A 24,338-nucleotide genomic window follows, 5' to 3' on the forward strand; every position below is an offset into this window, starting at 1 on the left:
AATTCTCTATTAGGATGTTCTAGTGTCCCCGAGACTATAAATCCCAAGATTCCTTAGGATAGATCCATGAAAATTAAACTGGTATGAAACTGATATAAATGTTAAGTGCAGCTACATCTCTGGATCTACTACCAATCGGGAACTCCACTACATAATCTAGTATTATGAAAGGAAGTGGTAATGGGCAGTGGCCTCACTAGGGCTGGTGTTACCCAGTGTCTTAAATCATGGTGTCATCCCCACCCCACACATACACTGACCTCCTCCTACTGAGAGAATGCCAGGATATAATTAAAAATTATCTACAATTTATACCCAAAGATACATAGTAGGGAGAAGATTACATATAACATTTTAAGGAACAGCACACATACTATTTTTTTAAATATCAAGAATGTATTGTGCTTTGGTGGGTCTACACAAACTACATTCATTTCAGTACTCACATCCTGATTATACTCCAGAAAGACATGGAAATTTAAATCCTTTCTCAAAATGGGATGAGCTGCTACACGACACAAGAAGACTTCATGCATGGCTACTGTCTTCTTGAAGATTGCCAAATACTCACTACAGAAAAAAAAGCAAGGTTATTTTATCTCGCAAATAACATTTCTCCATGAAGAATACATTTCATTTAGAAAACTGCAACAGAAGATCAAAATTAGTTTAATGAAGTATGCTTCAACACCACTACAAAGACAATACAATATAGATTAAATCTGTTGTTAATTGTCTAAGTCCAATTGCTAACTCCAACTAAATGAGAACCATGGGATTTATGTAAGCATTGTCCTATTAGTCAGCAACTAGACTGAGGCCAAAAATGTTAACTTTCTCTTAAAGGCAAACTATGTAAGGCAGACTATGTAAAAAGCAAGTCAATTCTGAAGCTTGTTCTGTTCAATGACAATTTAAGATTTCTTTTTGTCTGAAAAATTTTGGAAGCCTTTAGAAATTTTAAAATAGAATGAAATTTTGTAGCGAAGCAGACTGGTAACCTCTAGCCACTCCAGCCCAGGACCACACTGTGGTCCCAGAGCTGGCCACTGCCCCTGCCCTGAATGGCCCACTGGCAAGGAGCACTTTTTCAGGCAGCCACAGTGCAGCTTCTGGCTGCTCCAGGAGCGTGTATCATTTGCACGCCCTACTCCTGAACTGGCTGGAAGCTGCTCTTTCCTGGCCATTAGCCCTGGGCCGAGACCAGGCCAGGATCCAGCAGACCTGACATGAATCCAATAGATCCTGCCCAATTCCAGGTCAAAGGGGCCATAACATAAGTCAAAATGATCTGTCATTTGCCATGAAATTTTGTGGAAACCACATGCAAATCCAGGCAGAACAGACAGCCTCATGTGCCCCTTATCTTACTTCAGCATTGCCATTAGTGAGAAGACCCTCATCAGTGTATCTGACAAAGAAACAGGGGTCTTGTCACTAACAGCAATGGCAGTGTAAGGTAAGGAGTGCAGAGTGGTAGCGGCTCCTTTGCACAGGGGCAAGCAGGAGTGTAAATACCTGCCCCTCCCTGCACCACCAAGCAGTAAGCATCCAACCAGTTTCAAAAGGAAGACAGTGTTCCAAAAATCTCGACTGACACCCATGCCAGCATAGCACAGGCTTGGCCCATGTTATCCTGCCCTGTCTGCTCAGTGGTTGGTCTTGGGGTAATTCAGTATCTCTCATCCTAATAATCTATTACTTCAACTGACAGTTTCAAACTCTATAGCAAATTCACCAGGTTCCCCATGTGTTTCAACGTAATTTGATTATCACATTGATTTTAACAATTACTACAATTATTAGTGATTATCTTCCCCACTTCAAATGTCCCAGCATTTTGATCATTAATGTGTACAATTTTCCTTTTAATAATTCAGGAAATATTTCACAGAAACTATTGTGAAATTATTAGGAAGTACTGGAAAAGCTGATATGACAGAAACAATGAAAACATGCACATACGCTTCTAGTTCTTGCTTCATCTTGGTGAACTCTTCCTTAGTCATTGATCCTTCTCCTTCACCAAGCTTCTGCAATTTTTCTCTTGAAGCATCAAAATCAGGCCTTGGTGGTGCTGGTGGAATCTGACAAGTGAATCAATCAGAAAATAGTCTTGAGTCTTTGTGAAAATAAAAAAGGATACTCTAAGCTGCTTAAGCACATAGACACCATCTCTTCTTTCCATGCTACTCAATTTATTTTAAAAGAGTCTGCTGCACCCACTGCTCTAGCTGCTGATTTTAAATTATAACCATCCCTTATACTGTATTCCTAATAATTCCTAAAATCACAATATCACATCCTCAAAAGCATGATATAATAAGAATTTCAAATAGGAATAATTCTTGGCTGTTGCAATTAAGAGCAACCAACTGAACTTCAAGAAGTCCCAACTACTTACTCAGATTAATCACAATACAAAGTAATTAGTCATATCTTTACACATAGCCTGAAGCTAGTTAACTATTTGTAGTAACCAAGAATTATTTTGCTATAGAGTACAAAGACCATGAAATGCATATTAACTTCAAGAAAATTAGGCACCAAGGTACAGGAGATGAAGTGATATGAAGACGTTGTCTGATATTTCAGTTAAAGAAAACACAACTGTGATGTTAAAAAAAATGTAAATATTCTCATGTTGACCAGTTGATGGATCTTATTTGGAAGCCCCAGTAATGCCTTTTTTAATCACTTAATTAGAAGACAACACTAAATTATGTTATAGATTCCTTCACCTCAGATTACTTGCCATTTCCTCATAAAGACTACATTTTCTTTTGTTTTTAAGGCAATTAGTAACATATTATGTTAAAAGCCATACCGTCTGAAGCCTTTCTGTGATAATCCAGTTTTCTAGTTCTCAGACAGAATGTCTCATAAACCAGTGCTTCTTAAGCCATCTATGTGGGGTACCAGCAGGGCTCTTTCCTAAATGTGCCAGGGAGTTCCTGACAGTAAGGGCTGTTCAACAGTGGAACACACTCCCTCGGAGTGTAGTGGAGTCTCCTTCCCTGGAGGTCTTTAAACAGAGGCTGGATGGCCATCTGTCGAGGATGCTTTGATTGAGAGTTCCTGCATGGCAGGGGGTTGGACTGGATGGCCCTTGTGGTCTCTTCCAACTCTACGATTCTATGATTCTATGTCTCGTACTATATTTTTACCCATTGGCTACAACTATTTCTTTCTTTCTTTCTTTTTCTTTCTTTCCTGGAAACTTGCCAGGGAGCAGCTATTCATGAACCTGCATCAGTCCCTGGACCATCAACTTTGAGTATCATTATCACAACTGACTTAAAGCAGAATAACTTTCAATAGAAAGGACACACTGCTTGCCTGTAATAGCATCGGGAGCACCCAGTTTGTGGTGTAACTGACACTTGGGGAACACTGGAGTCCAAAATGGGTGTCCTCCCTCTCAATCTCTGTCAGTCCATAAACCTTGAGGCAGGAGGCCCTGCCTGGGTGAAAATTACCCTTATAAAAGTGACCAGATGGCAGCCTGGCAGGGAGGGGGTAGGTCATACTTACTGCCCCTGCGTTGTGACTGAAGCCGGTTATGCCTCCAAGTCCCCTGGCCCTAAACGGACTGAGTGGAGAAATTGGACATCTTCAGCAATGCAGAGGGTAAACCCCTTCCCTGGCTGTGCCCCATTATCTCCCTCCAGATGCAGCAGATCAACCTGCTGTGCTCCCGGTCCCAGTGCAGGCTGCGAAGAGGGTGGGGTAACCCTCCACTGTCATCCTGGCCTCCTCTCCCAACATTGGTCCCACAGATCAAGGGAGCCCAGTTCTCATACTAGCAACTGGTAAGGCAGGAAGGAAGGCAGGAAGGAGAGGTGATGGTTCGAGGCCAAGGAAAAAACTCTGCAGGTAAAATGAACAGCAACACTTCACAAGACGAAGAAATACGTCTGACTCTAAAAAGAGCATCCTACTAGGACCATAGGCAGGAAAAAGACTCACTTTCAAGGGGTACCAAGCCCTCCCACAGGGGAGCCAGGCCAAGAGAAAGTTAAGAGGTGATATGATAGCCTTGTTTAAATATTTGAAGGGATGTCATATTGAGGAGGGAGCAAGCTTGTTTTCTGCTGCTCCAGAGAATAGGACCCGGAACAATGGACACAAGCTACAGGAAAAGAGATTCCACCTCAATATTAGGAGGAACTTCCTGAGAGTAAGGGCTGTTCAACAGTAGAACACACTCCCTCGGAGTGTAGTAGAGTCTCCTTCCCTAGAGGTCTTTAAACAGAGGCTTGATGGCCATCTGTCGGGGACGCTTTGATTGAGATTTCCTGCATGGCAGTGGGTTGGACTGGATGGCCCTTGTGGTCTCTTCCAACTCTACAATTCTATGATTCTAACACACAATAGTAGACTAAGGAAGTTAACCCAGTAGTTCCCAAACTTTGATCCTCCAGGTGTTTTGGACTTCAGTTCCTAGAAGTCCCAGTTGGCTTGGCCAATTGGGAGGAATTCTGGAAGCTGGAGGCCAAAACGTCTGGAAAACCAAAGATAGGGAACCACTGAGTTAACTTATTAATGAAGGGCACACATCATGTCAGCATGGAGAGTACTGCTCAAAGGCTGCATCAGCCTGAGCCCTGGTGTCCAACCTGTAGCATCTGACAAATGTAAACAGCAGAAACTACACTGGCCTACTGTAGAGTTCTGGCACAGAAATTTCACTCAGGAATGCAGAAGAGTTGCTGCTTTTTCCTGAAGCAGAGGAAGATGGAAACCAATCAACAGTAAACATCAATTATTTTGTGCATGCCCCAATGTGGACCATAATAGCATATAACAACTCTGGTAAAAAGGTGAAAAGAAGTAGTTGGGTCCAGAAACAATTGTTGTTGTTCTGTGTTGTCAAGTTGTTTCCAACTTATGGTAACCCCCATTTTAGGGAAATATGCCAGAAACTAGCATGTGAAGCACTACTTTTGAAGCTCTGCTGTAAGTGACATCCACACAGATGCAGAAACTATGGGTATGGATCACAAGTATCACCAAGACGTAATGGTTATTCAGCATTTTCAACAATCAGATACTCAACTTACTAGTTTTTTAAAAAAAAAAATAAGAACTTACAATATAGCCTGCATAGTCTTCATTCTCAACAAAGGAATCATGAAGCCAAATAAACTCTTCATGCTGTCGGACAACTGAAAATTCATTTTGTTTAAAATTTGGTAAAGAACTCTGCAAAACAAAAAAAAGGTCGAATGAATAAATCAGATTAAAAGTTTGTCACATAATTTTACTATATAAAAATCCTCAATGAACTAGGCACAGTATCAAGCAACCAAAAATGCATAGGGTTTTTTATTTTTAAAAGTTTATAGAGAAATCTCTTAAAGTATGATCTTGTAGCTCTGTTTATGAGACATAGAATGACATCAAAAATCAAAATGGAAGTGTAACAATATTTGACAATTTGTGTGTGTGCGTAAATATATATCTGCAATCCAAATCAACTTTTGAATAATATACAAAGTGAATTCTTTGCTTACATGACTTTTTTAAAAACCATGTGCATGTCATTCTGATCTTAAAATAACTATTACACATAATTAAATCTTATTGACATCCAAATGGTGTACTTGCAGCCTTGGATGCTAAACTTTTTTCCCCCTTTTATAAATAGAAAGTTGAACAAACAGTATGGTTTACCTTTGTGTGGACAGTAAATTTCACTTTGTCCCTCTCACTTAGAGCATCTGAAATGTCCACTTGCAAGGCAGCATCTGTTTGAAGATCTACAGTGACTGCTCTAAGCTAAAGAAAGATCAATGGTTTTATTAAGAGCCATAAAATGAGATTAAAATAAGTTAAATTACACTTTACAATTAAATTAAAACAGAAGAGGGGTGACACCCAATCGGGCCCTTCTCCTGCAGGGGAGGGGGAGAAAAGGGGGGTACCACTCTTGGGTTTGCCATGGTCTCTTGCATACTCATTTATACAGCTGGTGTGGGATTGCTACTCCCTGACCCTTTTTTAAATTTATTATTTTTACAAAAAAAAAAAAAAGACATAAACCCAAGACGCTGGGTTAGAAATCAAGTCACTCAGCAAAAGCTTGCAAGCAGCTTGCTAGCTTCCTTGGGTGATTTGTTTCCCCCTCCTCCTTCTCCTTCCTCCTACTCTTGCACCCTTTTGCTTGGGAGTCAGCTGCTGCTGCTGCTGTTTTCCTGGTTGCTTCGAAGGAAGAACAGCAGAGGGAGGAGGTTGCACATGGATCAGGTTCTAGCAGAGTGGATTTGCAGCACAGGAAAGCAAAACAAAAGTGTGCTCTCCACAGCCCCTTCAGGAGTAGGAGGTGGTCTACTCAGAAGTAGGAGGGACAAGCACACCCCTACTCATGAACACACCACCGCCACTCCCTACCTGTGTGTAGACCGACACTGCCGCCCCCTTTGCCATAGTAAAGGAAAGGGGGTGAGCGATCCCTTTTGCCCCCACCCCCACCCTGCACTGGTTGACACCAGAGGTAGCAATGCCACTGAGCAAATTTAACCTATTATATCAATATTTGATATTTACGTACTCAGAGAAACAGAGTATATTTAATTTTTAATTAAAATGTTTAAATGAAGAAATCAGATTTATTTAAGTGATGTATTTTGATCCATACTGCTCTGAGGAAGGGACACTAGCAAATAACATCTTCCTGCTGGAAACCATGAGTACACATTTCCTACTTTTCAGTTTTCCATAATATCATCTCAAGTCAGCAACTATGCAGGATGTAACTTGAACGTGATTAACTACCCCCAGAATTAGGGCATCAACTTTCTTTTCCTTCTAAAACTTATACATACTCAAATTTACAACACAAATTAAAGCTCCTCAATCCTGGACCACTTTTTAAAATTACCATATATAGGGTTTGCATTGAGTATGTGCACAGATAACTTTGTAGCCATAATCTCCCAATCTTTTTTCCCTTCCAAATGATCTTTCAGTCAAATTCCAGTCCTAAACCCTTTCTACCTCATGATCTCATTAAGTGTTGGATTTTTGTAGCCTTCCAACCAAAGTACATTTCAATTGCAGTGATTGTTGTTAGTTGCAGTGAGCTAATTCAAGGGTGGTGTTGGCACTGCAAGGCCAGAATGATGACACTTCCTTCCTTTCCAGTGTAATGTGAATCATAATAAGTAAGAAATTCATTGAATTCATTTCTACGAAGATGCTCAGGATTAACATGCAAGCAACAAAAGTGGCACTCTAGCCTCAAGAGCACTGTATATTTTTCCGAGGCACTGAATCTTAAGCAGCTAGAAAACTGAAAGTGTGTCTAATCTTTTACAGCCAATCTTTTTAGACCATTCTGGGCTACTGGCCTGATATCATCCATACAGAATAATGCCAGGTCAGGGGGAACGCAGGCCTTTGGGCCCAATGTGTTCAGTTGTAAGGTGCTCTGAGAGCCCCTCAACCACAAAGGCTCTCAGAGCACCTTACAACTTTACTGAGACAGTAAGGCGATTAACCTCATCGTGCTTTGCCACAAATCTTAGTTGATTCCTTTACCAATTTGATTTTACTAAAGATCTGTTCACTTGAAATATGGAGATGCAGCTGAATATTATTTTGTTTACTACATTTATATGCTGCTCCCAGCCCTCAAAAGTTCCAAGCTGCATTGAGAGACCCAGTTCTTCTCCCTACCAGTCAGGGCTGTTGCTTGTCTCAAGTTTGAGTGCTCAAACAAGGAATCGCTGCAGCATTCTACTCCACCTAACATGAATTCTGGGAATAGGCTTCCTATTGGATTCTGTAAAGCCATTTCCCTGAAGGTCAAAGGTGAATCTTCAGATAACCTGAACAACCAACTGCACCAACATTCCCAAGGAGTCTTATTATGACAACTTACTGGAAAAACCAAGGACTGAAAATTCTGAAATGGAGAAAAAGAAACATAGCCCCCATACAGACAGGCCAAAATAAAGCTGCTTCAGATCAGTTTGGAGGTATGCTGTTTCAATGATGCATGCATACTAAGAGTCCAGAGCTGCGCCAAAGCTGCACTCTAGTGCTTAGGACTGGATCATGGCTTTGGTGCAGCTTCCAGACTCTTAGTATGCGTGAATCCTTGAAACAGCATACCTCCAAAGTGACCCGAAGCAGCTTTATTTTGGCCTGTCTGTATGGGGCCATATGCAATGTAGGTAACAGTTCTCCGAACTCTGGTCCCAAAGAAATTATACAAGCTCCATCATCATTGAATAGCTAAACTATTTCTTCCACTTCACTCACATAGCCTGATCACGTTGGCTTGACTCTTACGGAGACAAAATGCAAAAGCAGCTACCCTGCTTTGATAATTAAATTTCATAATATTACTAATATTTTGGGAACATGAGAGTTCTGGGGTCCTGGGGGATTTTCTTCCCTTTCCCCACTGAACCTGGAAACAGTATGTGTTTTAGGACATTCAGTTAAGTTAATAGTACATCCAGAAATAAACATAAAAAGAAATAAATATGGAAAAAGGTTAACTTGTTTCAAACAGGAACCAAACTCTGCAATCTAAGCACCTTAATCTAAAAGATAACCAAGTGAATACAAAGGGACCTCAACCCCTACAAAAATCTGCCTCCAGAAGCAATGTTTATCCAACTCTTGATGTGATTAGCAGATATGTGCAGATGTTTTCTCCATAGCTATACCAAAAAAAAAAAAAAAAAAAGGGGGGGGGGAGATCAAGCAGAATGAGAACAGGACAGACCTCTAATGTTTACTGAACATAACCATACAGACATTACTCTGGAGCTTCAGCAAGATCCAAAGGTGGTATAAAAGAGGTGTAGCTATAGTGAGAAATTGGTCCTAGTGATATATAGCAGAGCCAAGCAAAATGAGAAACTCTGAGCATGGTGACTTGATGCCAAACGTTCAACTATGCTAGAGAGCAGCAAGAAACACTGCCATGCCTATTTGCATGCAGCAGATGAAGGTCTGGTCTTGAGTAATATACTACATATACTCAAGTAGTACAGGTAAAGGTAGTCCCTTGACACAAATTCCTAGTCATAGGAGATGGTGCTCATCTCCATTTCTAAGCCAAAGAGCCAGTATTGTCTGAGGACTGCTTTGGTAATCATGTGGCCAGCATGACTGCACTGAATGCTGTTACCTTCCCACCCAAGTGGAACCTATCTATCTACTTGCATTTGCATGCTTTTGAACTGCTACGTTGGCAGAAGCTGGGACTAGTGACAGGGGCTCATCCCATCATGAAACACTTGAGCTTTGAACTGTTAGCCTCCCCATCTTCTGACCATTAGAACTGGTGTCTTAACCACTAAGCCACCACATCCCATATACTGTACTCAAGTATAAGTAAAAAAAAAATTGACCCAAAAAAACTGAGTTGACTTATCCACGGGTGAACGTAAGTATTGTTCTTTAACTCTTGTTTTAAAAAGGAATTATCCCTTGGTGAAAGGCAAGAGCACAATGTTTCCTGGAAGCACTGACCCCTCCTTTACTCTCTCATCGATCCATCCATCCTTTAGTGTGAGCAGAAACAGTTAGGCCTTCTGGAATTTTGTAAGTTCTTTGGCATCATTTTCCTTTGCTTTATCTTTTAGATCCTTTGTTACCTGCCCCTACATTTTACCCTTTTGACTTATCCATGGGTCATATCAAAACCCATAATTTTAGCACCAAAACCTACATGAGGTTGACTTAGTTGAGTACACTCGTCCCTCCACATTCTCTGGGGATAGGGGCACAGGACCCCCATGAATGTGGAAAAACTGCAAATAACAAAAACACTATGTTTTTATCTGAGAGAACACCTCTCTAGAAATCTCTAGGTCTTCCAGTGCAACTCTGTGGTCAACATCTGCCAGACATTGACCAAAGGATTGTGCTGGAGAAGGTACAAATGCCTAGTAGTGTTCTCTCTAGGAATCTCTAGGTCCTTCAGTACAACTTTTGGCTAAAGTTGACCACAGAGTTGTGTTAGAGGACCTAGATATTCCTAGAGAACATATTAATAAAATCTGTGAGTATATATGGCAGTTTCCATTCTGTCAGATAACTTGGAGCTTCAACTTGGGTCAGTGGAACTTTTAACCATCTGCCCCTGCCCTAGCTATACCATATGTTCATATTAACAACCCACAGCAGCCCGGCTCATCCAGTTTACAACCTTGCTTCTGTTCTTGATAAGGTGTCACCCAGCAACCTGAGCCTACATCTAGAGTAGCATACTGATAGAGTTGTCAATCCTTTTATCAGCTTCTGTTCCTCAGGTTTCAACAGCAGTTTGATCAGCAAATGTTGGAAAGTGGTAATGCTTATCTGCATTGTAGGACATGTATCACCTGACTGATTTTGGCAAATCAAGCTGCTCTTAAAGGCACAGCAGCATGCTGAGTGTGACTTGCCCAAGGTTATGCAGTGGTTTCCATAGCTAAGCAGGGATTTGAACCCTGGTCTCCAAAGTCATAGTTCAATGCTCAAGCCACTCCACCACGATGGCTCTCTATCAGGTTGCCTACCTTTACGTTTAAAAAAAAAACCAACCCTTTTCGTTCTTTCTCTCACTACACACCTTGATTAAAAAGCCAATCTTGATCTGAGATTATTGGCAACAACCTGAATTTGTGATTTTGTTACTATTATTTCAAATGGAAGACATTTATCAAGAACATAACATTACATACTTTGAAGATAAACCCTAATTTCTGAATCAAACATTGAATCTATTAACAGTAAAGAAGTCTAAGTCTGTCACACAGTGGAACATATTAATGATGCTATAGTTTTAGGACTGAAAACAAATAGATTTGTTCTCACGTACTTCAATGGATTACAGTTCACTTCATCAATTGGCAGCTATGTACACGCATATGAGAGAAAATTAAGATGTGTAGCTACAAACCAACTTTTTGAAATATTTAATATATTCTAACATGTTCAGTGATCTTCCTTTAAATTCTTAATAGTCCTTCTAATCAGCAGGAAAAGCAAACTGAAAACTGAAAGAACTGAGTGAAACATTAAGCAGCAACATAATCTAAATACTAACTTAACAATGCAGTCAGTCCACTTATTCTATTTCTGTAATGCGCTCTACTTGGGGCTACCCTTCGGAAACTTCAGTTGGTACAAAATATGGCAGCCAGATTGATCACGGGAACTTCTAGGAATGACCATATAACACCGGTCTTGAAGTCCCTGCACTGGCTGCCTATTAGTTTCCGGGCAAAGTACAAGGTGTTGGTGATCACCTTTAAAGCCCTACATGGCTTGGGCCCAGAGTACTTGAGGGAACGCCTTCTTCCCTATTGTCCGTCCCGCACACTAAGGTCCTCTGGAAGAAATCTACTACAGCTAAAAAAATCTAGGTTAACATCAGTTTCCCAAAGGGCCTTCTCTACTACTGCTCCTAAACTATGGAACGACCTGCCGGAGGAGATCCGTCACATTTCCACTCTGACAGCTTTTAAGAAAGCACTCAAGACGGATCTCTTCCGGCAGGCCTTTCCAACTTAGTTACCCTCCCCAGATATAGCGATATTGTCCCCTCATTTGTCTATTCTTCCCCGCCTATGTTTCTGCCTTTTTTAAAATGCTTTTAATGTTTTTAATGTTTTTTATACTATTATTGTTTAATTCTGTTTTAGTACTGGGTATGGGGGGGGCGGTAGGTCTAGGGTTTGATTTTTAACTCTATTGTAATTGATGTATTTTATTGTTGTAACCCGCCCGGATTCTTTGTGATTGGGCGGGCTATAAATAAATCATTATTATTATTATTATTATTATTATTATTATTATTATCCTAGAACTGGAAACCTTTTTCAAAAGGAATAGCTCAGTAAATAGATGTAATTTCCTAGCATTCTCTATGCACTTATGCCATAACTGAACCATTGAAAGCAATGTTGGCTTCTGAAATCAGAACAAGATAAAATGGGGTGGAATAACTACCGTAAATCAGACACAACTGTCAAAAGCTGGCAAACATGATTAAACTTTGATATTCTTAATCTGTAAATGTAAGAATCTTGATTTAGGATGCATCCACACTGCAGAAGTAATCCAGATTTACACAGCTTTAACTGTCATGGATCAGTTATGGAATTCTGGGATTTTTAGTTTTGTGAGATATTTAGCCTGCTCTGTCAGACAGCTCCGATATCACAACAAGCTACAGTTCCCAGAATTCCACAGCACTAAGCCACGGCAATTAAAGTGGCGTCAGCCTGGATTATTTCAGGAGTATGGATGCTGACAGGCAAACTCATAAAAATTCCAAGAGCACACTCTTGTAAGAAACCTGGTTTTTGTATGAAGTTATATTTGCTACTTCTAGTTGTACACTGTTTATTAAAACCTGGTTAGTCACAGGATTTTTGCCAAGGTTACAGGCTTTTAAATAAAGAGAAATAGTTTGCAAGTTTATTGTTGCTGTTGTGTGCCTTCAAGTTGTTTCCAACCTATCAGGACCATAAAGCAACCCTAAGATGGGGTTTTCTTGGCACAATTTGTTCAGAAGATGTTTACCATTGCCTTTCCCTGAGGATGAGAGTATGTGACTTGCCCAAAGCCACCCAGTGGGTTTCATGACCAAGCAGGGAATCAAACCCTGGTCTCCAGAGTTATATTCCAATACTCAAACTACTATGCCATGATGGCTGTGGTAGTAAATTTAAAACATAACAAAAGTTGTGCTGGAGCAAAGGCCTACCTAGCTCAACATTATGTTTTCACAGTGGCCAACTAGTTGCTTCTGGGAACACACATCAAAGCAGCAAGAATACCCTCCCACTAGAGTTCCCCAGCAATTGGTATTTAGGATCCTTCTGTTATGGGAGGTGATATAGAGCTATCACATCTAGCAGCCTTTGATAACCTTACTCTCCAATAGTCTGTATACTCTCTTTTTTGAAATAATCCATGTTGGTGGCCATGATGATACGAATTCCAGTCTAACTGCACTCTGTGAGGAAGTACTTCCTCTTATCTATTCTGAATCTGTCCCATCATTCATCTTTCACAAATAACCTTGTTTCTAGTATTATATACTAGCAGATGCTTACTCCAGTCAGCCAAGGCTAAGTTGGCAACTGTCACCAGAGGACTTTTTCTTCTACCACCCCTAGAGTGTGGAAAAAGGAAAAGAGATTCCACCTCAACATTAGGAAGAACTTCCTGACAGTAAGGGCTGTTTGACAGTGGAACACACTCCCTCGGAGTGTAATGGAGTCTCCTTCCCTGGAAGTCTTTAAGCAGAGGCTGGGTGGCCATCTGTCAGGGATGCTTTGACTGAGAGTTCCTGCATGGCACAGGGTTGGACTGGATGGCCCTTGTGGTCTCTTCCAACTCTATGATTCTATGAGTCATTTTAGGCATAGGTAACCACACTACTTCAGATTTAGTGAACAATTCATTCAGCTTCAGTACATTCTCTTTATCTTAATTTATTACTTGTCATTCAACAGTGCAACCACCTCTGTAGCTAGTTTCCTGTTTCTGATGTAAAATCTGTTAACTGTTGATCTTAGTGTTATTAATAATATGCTCCTCGTGTACACCTTGCTGTCTGCTTGTATTTTTGTGTGTGTGCAAGTTTATGTCCATTTTTGTTCTTGTTTAGCCAATTTTCCATTTTCCAAAGGATTCCTTTTTGCCAATACCTTAATTGCTACTCTTCACAAATTAGCTTTTCAGGTTATATTTTACCATCAATAACTAAGGAAAATGAGAGAAAGAGGACGTATTATTCTGAAGAATTTTGACAGCTGTATCCTGAAACTGTATTTTGAAACCTCTGATAAAAAGGGAATGAAAAAATAAATCCGTGGCACAGTACAAAATATCATATAAATTAGTATAATACTGTAAGATCCTCACTTTGGGCCACTTCACAATATCAGGTCACTCACACAGAGAAAGGCTCATATGAATGGGCCATCACAGACTGCTGCCATTTCAAGGCAGTTCCAGTGACAACTGTTTACTTCCTCAGTTGGTTAACTGCTTTTTAAAAATGACTCCATCTATAAAGAACATATTACGTTGAATTAACTGATAAAAAGATAACATTAACTATGATCAAGTATGGCATTAAGAAAAGTGGTAATACCTTACTTACCTAAGTTTTTGAACAAAACAGATTACTTAGTATTTTAAACTATTATAGATTAGAACTGTGCTTCTCAAGCTTTCTAATGTCGGGAACTAGAAAAAAAATTCTCGTAAAGTGCTAGGGAACAGTTCGACATTTGTATCCATTGGCTACAATAGTTTCTTTCTTTCCTAGAAATATATTGTGGAGGATCAGCTGGTGGCACATGGATAGCTACTGTTCCACTTACCACCACTTTGACTAGTACTGGCTTAGAGGAAATGTTAACAAATGTATACATGAATGAAATAAAAAGGGAATATGCACATTTTATTAAGAATTGTGTTGATGAAAGGGTTTAATGTTCATTTTTAATAAATGCATTAATATTTTATATTCTACAGTATTTTTATATGTTTCTAATGCATATACCAATTTTGAAATAAGCACTGCTGCTGCTGTGTGCCTGCAAGTCATTTCTGACTTATGGTGATCTTAAGGTGAACCTATCACAAGTTTTTTTTGGGGGGGGGGGGGGATTTGTTAAGGGGGTTTGCTTTTGCCGTTCTCTGAGACTGAGAGAGCGTGACTTTCCCAAGGTAATCCAGTGGGTTTCTATGGCAGAGCAGGGATTCAAAGTCTGGTCTCCAGTGTCCTAGTCCAACATCCAAACCACTATACCACAAAGCATTTTTAAGAAGAACTCATATCAGACAATTATATCTCTGTGTGCATAGACATTATTTATGTAAAATGGTCTGGAAACATTATGGTATGATCAATCTCACCTTCTGAACTGGAAAGTAGTTAAATGACACTATCACCACTACCCTCATGCCAGGAGTTATTACAATTTCCTGTAGTAGCTCTGAGCAACCTAAGGGAAGTCAGTATTTCAAAAGAGAGAGAGAGACTGAACACCCCTACAAAATGTATGCTAGATACAGGATACCCATGGCTAGCTGCAAGCATAACCAGAACAAATGTTGTCCACAGACTACTATTGACTCTCCAGAAATCTAATAAAACAGAAGTGAAATATAACAGAACTTGAAAGGTCACACTTCTTATGCATAAATATGAAGAGGGAATAATCAAACAAAACAAATGAAAACAAGACAGTTTAAGCACAATTTATTATAACATAGACAAGTGATTAGTTTAAGAGCAAATGTTTTACTCCCAGGAGCAAATATTTTTCTTTATAAGAAAAATTTAAAATTTTTACCGAAACTTTAAATCAGAAATGCTTGAATTCTCTGAAAATGTAGTCAGCAAGTAAGCATAAATGCAGGGCATTTGCAGATCTGAGTCCTAAAACTATTAGCAAAGCACAATTGGGGGGCGGGGGGGGGGGCGCGGAGAGGACCATACATGCTACTATCCATTCATATATTTGTCATAACAGGGTAGTACTAAGGCACTGATACCACCAGTTTTTCTCTTTAAAAAAAAATAGATATGCCATGTGTTTAAAAACCACTTTTTTACAGATCTATAGTTAAAATAGAATAAACCTCTGAAACAGCATGCTTTCAATCATTTTTGAAAAACAACTACACTCATCCCTCCACATTTGCAGCTTTGACTTTTGTGGATTTAATTATTCACAGATTTTATTAATAAGTTCTCTCTAGGTTTTCTTCAGTTAAACTCCTGCCTTCCTGTTTGTCCCTGACTACCATTCCACCAAGAGCATCTGAGGAAGTAGACTTAAGTCTACGAAAGTTCATGCCACAAACTATCTTCTCTATACAGATAGGTCCTCCAGCACAACTCTATGGTCAACTTTACCTAAAAGTCACACTGAAGGCCCTAGAGCAGTGGTGGTGAACTTATGGCACATGTGCCAGAGGTGGCACTCAGAGCCCCAGCATAGAGTTTGCCAGATTTCATTACTAGAAAGCCAGAGGGATGTGGCACTTTGCAATAAATAAGTGGGGTTTGGGTTGTAGTTTGGGCACTCAGTCTGCAAAAGGTTCACCATCACTGTCCTAGAGATTCTTAGAGAGAACTCTCCAATAGGCATTTGTAGCTCCTTCGGCGCAATTCTATGGTCAATGACCAGCAGATTTTGACCACAGAGTTGCACTGGAGGACCTAGAGATTCCTAGAGAGGTGTTCTGGTTTGTTATTTGTAGTTTTTCAACATTGACGGGGGTCTTGTGCCCCTAACATCAGTGAATGTGCAGGGATGAGTTTTTTAAAGCAAGGAAGACTCCGAATTGGTTTATCAGTTAGCCTACAGCACCGGGTATTTGTTGATGGTCTTCCATCCTAGTATTAACCAGGGCCGACCCTGAGCAAATTTTAGGTTTGCAGAATCCACTTTTCTTTTCTTTTTTTACTAGAAACACAAAACTGAGCCTAATGCAAAAAAAAAAAAAAAAAAAAAAAAAAAACCAATAAAAATAGCATTTAAAATTAAAGGTTTTTTTCAATCCAGGAAGTTGAACGGTGCTCATAATCCTCAGAAACAAAAGCAGCAACTTTTATTCACCCCACAAATACCCACTTTTAGTACTCCTAGGGTTTTTGTATTTCAGCAGTAAAACTAGGGAAGGAAGATTTTTCTGCTGTTGCTGTTATTAAACAATTGGGAAGAAGGAAATCTTTGCTAATCTACTACAATTTACCCAAAGATCGACCATGTTATGCTCATTAGTAGCCCATCCTGAATGGTTGCATCACTGCCTGATAAATGTCACATGCAGTTTCACTGAAGTATTTCATTTGTATTACTGTACATAGAACTACTTTAAAGCATAAACTTTTTTTTTACTGAGAAAAAGGGTTGTGTTGTGATTAGTGCTGAACATGAAAGTCAAACATTCAAAATTACACTCAACTGATAAACTCACTGGGTGACCTTGGGTAAATAAACCATCAGACACAAAGTCTTTCAACTTAACCTATTTTACAGAGTTGTTGTAAGGCTAAAACAGAAAGGGAAGAGAAGGTGGAAAGTGGAAAAAATGAAATAATAAAGAGAGCAGGGTTCAATTTCTAGCTTGACCATTGGGAGACCTTGGGCAAATCACAGGCTCTCAGTCTCAGGGCAAGACAGTGGCAAACATCCCCTGAAACAAAATATTGCCAAGAAAACCCTGTTATAGGGGTGGCTATAAGTCAGAAACAACTTGAAGGCACACAACAAGAAGCAACAAAAGGATGTTAGGCACCGCATTCAAAAGTAGTTCAAAGATACATTTATTACATTGAGGTGTTTATAGACAAAACATTTAGGAGATTAAGATGCTGCACACAGCCTATTAAACCAGACCAATCTACACTTACCAGCTTAATGCAAATCACTACAAAAACCTAATCTATACTGTATTATTCATATTAATACCTGTGACTGAGCTACAGTCACATTTCAGTACTTAGAGACAAACATCTACCTAGCTGAACAAATAGGGGAGTTTAACAGAGCCAGTGTGATGTAGTACTTTGAGCACTGGACTAGGTCTCTGGAGACAAGGGTTCAAGTTGCAACTCAGCCACAAAAACCCACTGGGTTGTCTCTCAGCCTCAGAGGATGCCCACGGCAAAGTCCCTGTGAAGAAGCTTGCAAAAAAAAAAAAAAAAAAAACACCCTATGATAGGGGTTATTACAGGAGACAGCATGGCATAAGTGTTGGACTATGATTCTGGAGACCAGGGTTTAATTCCAGTTCAGCCATGAAACACACCCAAGGGTGACCTTAGTCAAGTCACACTCTGTCAGCCTCAGAGGAAGCCCATGGTAAGCCTCCTCTGAACAAATCTTGCCAGGAAAACCCCATGACAGGGTAGCCAGAAGTCAGAAACATGAAGGCACATAACACTCACTATTTCTATTATGTAGAGAAATCTTGTGGCACCTTTGAGATTAACTGAAAGAAAGACATTTGCAGCATGAGCTTTTGTAGGCTTAAGTCTACTTCCTCAGATGCATAACATATTTCTATTATGTTCTGACTACCTTTTACAAAACTGTTTTAATTGATGTCTTTGATGCGATTGTTTGACTGTGGGTTTTTTTAACTATTTTATTTATTTACAAATCTTGCCAAGAAAACCTCATGACATGGTTGCTGTAAGTTGCAAATGACTTGAATGCACACAACACACATGCAGTACCTCAAGTGAATAAATTTTTGTGTGTCCAATCAGAATAACACTACTACTATTCCTAAATATTTGGCATGGCTATGTTATTATAACATACACACACACACTTGAATATATACATGAGTGTATATAATGTATAGTGATGTTATAATAACCTAATTGTGCCAAAAATAAAGTTTTTAGAAATAGTAATGTATTTGTAATCCCTGAATACATATTGATTGATGTTAGAGGAGGAGGAGGAGGAGCCCTTGTGGCCAGTGGTTAAAAGCCTGTACTGCAGCCACTCATTCACAAAACATAAGGTTGCGAGTTCAATACCAAGAAAAGGGCTCAAGCTCGACTCTGGCTTGCATCCTTCCAAGGTCACTAAAATGAGTTCCCAGATTGTTGGGGGCAATCAGCCTACACTTTGTGAACTGCTTGGGGAGTGCTTAAGTGCATTGATAAGCAGCATAGGAATGTACTTGCTATTGCTATTATAATAATATAGCTGTGCCAACAGTAAAACATATTTAGAAAGAGTAATTTGTAACCTCTGAATATATATATGTGTGTGTGTGTGTTTTATATATATTTGAATATATATTAATATATTTACACACACACACACATATAGTGATTTTATAATAAGGTAATTGTGCCAATAGTAAAATGATATGTGTGTGTGTGTATGTTTGAATATATATTAGTATATTTACAGACACCCACACACACATATATATAGTGATTTTATAAGATAGCTGTGCCAACAGTAAAATGATATATATGTCTGTGTGTGTACTTGAATATATATGAAACACACACACACACACACACATCTCTATGGTTGTGTTATAATCAGGTAGCTGTGCCCACAGTAATTCAGTAAAAGGCATTTAGAGAGAGCAGTGCAGTGTTTGTAATCCCTGGTTCTCTCGTGAGGAGAAGAGTCCATGGAGCGAAGCCCCTTCCACCTGCGAGGAGGAGGAGGAGGAGGAGGGACCGGGATGGAGGCGGCGGGGGCCGAAACCTCCCAAGAGACGCCGCCGCCGCCGCCGCCGCGCGCCCTGGCCTCCCTGCCTTCCCTTCCCTGCCCCTGGGTCTCTGCCTCCCCGAGGGAAGCCACCCCCGCAGCCTCTAGGGCTGAAGGAAAAGGGAGAGAAGGAGTAGAGAAGCAGCAGCAGAATCACTTACACCTCGGTCCTCCTCGGAAAGGAAATCTGGGCCGTCGTCCGAGCCTTCCTGCTCCGAGCCCAAAGGCGGAGGACGCGGGAGAAGGAGGAGGAGAAAGGGGGAGAAAGAGAGGGTTTAGTGGCGAGGCTGCCTCCCCAGCCGCCCTCCCCTGCTTCCCCCTCGGAGCCCAGGGCTCCTCAGCACCTACCATCATGGCTGCTCCCTCTGCCTCAGCGCAGGCCTCCTCAGCCTCCTCTCAAGCGGCCCAGGAGGGAGGGAGCAAGGCGGGGAACGACGGGGGCGGGCCTTTGGAAGCAGCCAGGAGGAGGAGGCCCTCCATGAGGCCTTTTTATTTTACCTCAGAGAGGGTTGGAAGGGCCCAGGCTGCCCCAGTGCTTCAGGAGGGGAAGCCACTCTGTCTTCAGGGAGGCCTAAAGGCTGAGAGGATGATCTGACTTGGCCAAAGTCACCCACTGGCTTTGCACAGCCAAACAGGACTTGAACCCAGGTCTCCAAAGTCCTAGTAGTCCAACAACACCCATACACCACACACGGACTCACAATACACAAGACTACAGTCCTGTAACTCCAGCCCACTTTTATATTTCCAGTACTTTGAAACAAAACAAAAATATGTTTAAAAAGTACAGAAATGAGGCCCAGTGCTTGAAAGATATGGAAACAAAAGCCCTATCTTTCAAACATTGCAGAGGTCCAAAACACACTCCAGAAATCATCCAGGTTTTTTTGTTTTGTTTCAAAGTACTGGAAATATAAAACTGGATTGGAATTACAGGACTGTAGTCTTGTGTATTGTGAGTCAGTGTGATGTATTATTATTACTATTATTATTATTATTATTATTATTATTATTATTAAGCTTTATATAGCGCTGTAAATTTACACAGCGTTGTACATACAAACTTTTTAATAAGACGGTTTGCAAGTGTAGTGGTTTGGGTGTTTGGACTAGGGCTTTGGAGATCAGGGTTCAAATCCTGGGTTGGCTGAGCAGGTAAAGCAGTGCCAAACCGGGTTATTCCTCCACTGTGGATGCAGCCCAGGATTCCCTAGCACTGAGCCATGGCAGTTAAAGCAGTGTCAGACTGGATTATTTCTGCGGTGTGGATGCAGCCATAGACTTCTGTTTCTAAGTTAGCAGAAAACATGATTTGGATCAGCTGAAGAGTAATTAGCTATCATCCTCTTGGACATAAAATGCCTATTTAGCTTCGATCAAAAACAACACCAAACCATATGACACAAGCCTGGAAACCTCTGGTGGGTTGGGTGAACTGTGTGTAGTTGTTTTGTGTTTCAAGGAGGAAATGCTTGACCTTAGTGGCTTATGGTTTCTTCACTGTACTGTCTCCAGTGTAATGGAGCAAAAGGAAAAGCAACAGTGCGCTCCCAATACAGCTTCTGGTTATTGTAAAAGCAGCAGTTTCTGCTATTTCCTTTTCAGAATGCGTGGTTATTTGTGTGCTTTTCATTCTTCTACCTTGATATTCAACAACGTGACACTTCTTTATAAACACTTGTCCCACTTAATAAAACTTCTCGTCTCCATTGTACATCTTCAGTTACATCATTCCACCGCATGTGTATAGCACCAACATTGTTATAACCATGTGGGCCCCTGATATTGTTGGACTGTAGCTCCTAGCATCCTTCATCATTGGTTATGCTGGCAAAGACTGCTGGGACAGGCAGTCCAACATTTAGAAAGCTGTACGATTCCTAGTTATGGTTACCCATAGAAGCTTTACCTAGGGTTGTCATTGTAATATATGGAGCAGAATGCTATTCATGCTTTTAGAAGGGACCTACATATTTTATCCATTTGTCCCAAAGCAAAATAATAATATTTGTTGATTTCCCCTTAATAACCAATGAGTACACATAGCATCTTTGGATATCCTGTAGAAAGTTACTGATTCAAACCTGGGTGGGTGGTTTCCAAAACGGCCTAAGCCAAAAGCAGGGTCCTTTCTGAAGGAAGTATCTTAACTAAGCCTTGTCTTCAATGAACACTATTATTTAGGATCTACAGTTTCCCTCAGATTTTAGCTCTTGAGTCTGTGTTAGCACCCTGGCTGTCTGGCAGACAGGAACAGTATACATCGTGGACTGTGCTCAGCTGGCTTCCTGTTTTTCACACAAGGACGTCCTGGGGGAAATAATACTTTACGTTTTCCAGAGATGGCGTCTGAAGTGCCAAACAAACAGTCTTTCAAAGTGGCATGTGGCAAAACATGTGGTTGAATTGTTTGGAAGGAGGTTAGTACTTTCCCTTCCTAAGCTAACAGCACTTTTGGGTGACAAGGGTATGTGGGTTTCTTTTTTTAAAATCCATTCCTTTAAAATTCGGATCAGTCTTGCTTGCTGATTTCAGTTGGTCAGGGTTAATGAGTTTGTGAACAACTTTTAATTTTAAAAATATAAATCCTGGCATGCTGAAAAATCTGTAAAGTCATGCTTGAGAACATGACTGAAGATGTAATAGCTACAAAGCCTTTTAAAAACAGAGATGTTCTTCCTCTCAACCCAGTTCTTTGGAGAATTACAAACAACACTATCTTGTAAAACTAGGCAGCCCTGGCCATCTCTGTGCAACGAGAGAAAGGAGAAAAGGGAAATTGCTGACACTACAGCAAACAAACATAACCATGTATTTTATTCAGGTACATTCATTTGCCATCCAAGTCATTTTTACTGTTACATCAGTAATAACCTGGGATGCACTGGTACGTTACAGACCGCCTGAAATCGGTGGCCTGCCGGTGCCATCATCTGCGGTACAGAGGAGCCCCAGCGGCCAAACCACACGGCTCCTCCGCGCCGCAAAAAAGAAGCCCCAAAATAGCGCTTCTTGTTGCGGTGCGCTAGGTGTCCGCGACATCAAGATGGCAGTGCCCGTGTAGAACAGGTGCCGCCATTTTGTACATCCCCAGGACGTACTAGGGTTAGGGGCGTGCGGAACGGGCCTTAGTTTACTCCCAGTTCAATAGCTTACAGAGAAATAATAGTTTAGTGCTTACACTATACCGTGCGAAATTGTAAAATGTTTTCCTATAATAAAAAATTCTGTTGGGTTTATCTTAGTAGCTTGTCATCATATAGCATAGTGGTTCAAAGTTTGACCAATGGGTATAAGAACTCTGGAACACATTACTACTTAAATTTTTTAATAGTAGGGTTAACGCACAGCATCTTAGGATGCGACCCTAGACTGTTTCCTATATGTAAACCCTATTTAACTCAGTACTGCTTACTTCTCCATAGACATTTTATTTTTAATATATATGCAGCTTTTCACATGGAGTGGAACCCAAGGCAGCTCACAAAAACAGATGCATAAAATTGTGCTTTAAGTAACCAGCGTTCCAAAAACACACTGCAGAAATAATCCAGTTTGAGTCCGCTTTACCTGCCCTGGTTCAGTGCAAGAGAATCCTGGGAACTAAAGTTCTGTGAGACATTTAGCTGTCTCTGTCAGAGAGCTTTGGTGCCACAATAAACTACAATTCCCAGGATTCCCTAGTACTGAGCCAGGGCAGTTAAAGTGGTTTCAATCTGGATTATTTCTGCAGCGTGTTTCGTACCAACAACAGGCATCCTATATTTATCCACAGCAGAAGAATTTGCAACCATTATTTTAGATTGTCTGGACTCACCTACTTTTTTACAAAAACCCTGCATGCAAGGAAGCTCTTAACCTATTTTTTGTGTACCTTTTAATCCACCTCACTGCTACAGTCACTTTCTGCTTCTTTTATGCTTTGCAAATTTGTCTAACCCACTTATAAAGTTGTCATCACCACATCTTGTGAAAGCAAATTTCATAGTTTTTACTATGCACTATATAGAAAATATAGGAAAATGCAAAACTATTGCATTAATATCATATGCAAGAAAAGTAGTGCTCAAAATTCTGCAACAAAGGCTCTTACTATATATGGAGCAAGAAATACCAGATGTCCAAGCTGTGTCTGCAAGACCTGAGCAGTGCTGTTGATGATAGGGTAACTTGGGGGTCTCTCTTTTATAAGGTCACCATAAAGCAAAGTCAACTTATTTGGTGTTAACAACAAATATAGAACAGATAATAAAAAAATACTTCATTAATCTGCTATGAATTTCTATGTTCTAGTACTGGAGAGAGGAGAAAAAGCTTAGTCAGCATTATTGGCATATTATTTTATTTATAAAGGTTTTTAGTTACTTTTCTCTCAAATAGCCCAAATGACAAAATGGCATTTAGATAAGGAAGTACTCTCACCTCTATATTAATAACACACTTACTGTATTACATTATCTGTAAGAGCTGTGATTTTTGCACCAGCTCTACTCCCATAATGTTAATAAAAACTGATGCTATCCACACATCATGCCATAATCTGATTATTGTTGGTTAGTGCTGTACTTCCATTGATATTCCTCCACATGGTAATCATAATGTCATTAAAGAATTAAAAGTATTCTACACTTCTTCACTTAACAAGGATTTCCTCCCCAAAATGGAGGGCATGAAACCACGAAAGCAATAGCTTTGACATGTAAGATATTTCTCAAAAATAGTTTGCTTCTGCTAGTTTACATGAGTTAAAGCCCTTTGCTATTTTCCAGAATTAATGTCTTGAGCATAGACAGGAAAGAGATAAAACCAGAAATATAGATATCAGCAGGAGAGGGTGAGAAGGTATAGCACTTTGATTCTTTTGATACATACCGTATATTTGAATACATATAGCTGAGCTAATGCAGTGATGATGCAAGAATAAGGATGAGAATGCTACAGGCCTCAGGGTTCAACTTCCTAAGAACATCAGATTTCATTTTAAAAGAGTAGTTTCTAGCTGCTGTGAAAGTATGCTGGCAAATGCGTTCCTTGTCATTCCCACTAACTTGCATAATTCATTTCTGATATAACTATGAACATTTCTAAATGCTGAATTGCACAATTACA

At 40.2% G+C, this 24,338-nt stretch overlaps 1 protein-coding gene across 1 annotated transcript in view; it reads right to left on the bottom strand.

The window, feature by feature from the left end:
- SNX6 (sorting nexin 6) overlaps positions 1 to 19,876 on the bottom strand; it is a 33,370-nt gene extending 13,494 nt beyond the window's left edge. Inside the window, exons 1-6 of the mRNA XM_089522096.1 lie at positions 19,578 to 19,876; positions 19,391 to 19,438; positions 5,677 to 5,781; positions 5,095 to 5,205; positions 1,966 to 2,087; positions 447 to 570 (exon numbers count right to left, since the gene is read on the bottom strand). Of these exons, the coding sequence (XP_089378222.1) occupies positions 447 to 570; positions 1,966 to 2,087; positions 5,095 to 5,205; positions 5,677 to 5,781; positions 19,391 to 19,438; positions 19,578 to 19,583 (516 nt within the window). The 5' untranslated portion in view covers positions 19,584 to 19,876. The remainder of the gene's footprint in view (positions 1 to 446; positions 571 to 1,965; positions 2,088 to 5,094; positions 5,206 to 5,676; positions 5,782 to 19,390; positions 19,439 to 19,577) is intronic.
- Between the last annotated feature and the right edge of the window lie 4,462 nt (positions 19,877 to 24,338).

The sequence above is a fragment of the Sceloporus occidentalis genome, unplaced genomic scaffold (assembly GCF_023333645.1).
Source record: "Sceloporus occidentalis isolate IW3139 unplaced genomic scaffold, rSceOcc1.0.p SCAF_4, whole genome shotgun sequence".
NCBI classification, from domain to species: domain Eukaryota; kingdom Metazoa; phylum Chordata; class Lepidosauria; order Squamata; family Phrynosomatidae; genus Sceloporus; species Sceloporus occidentalis.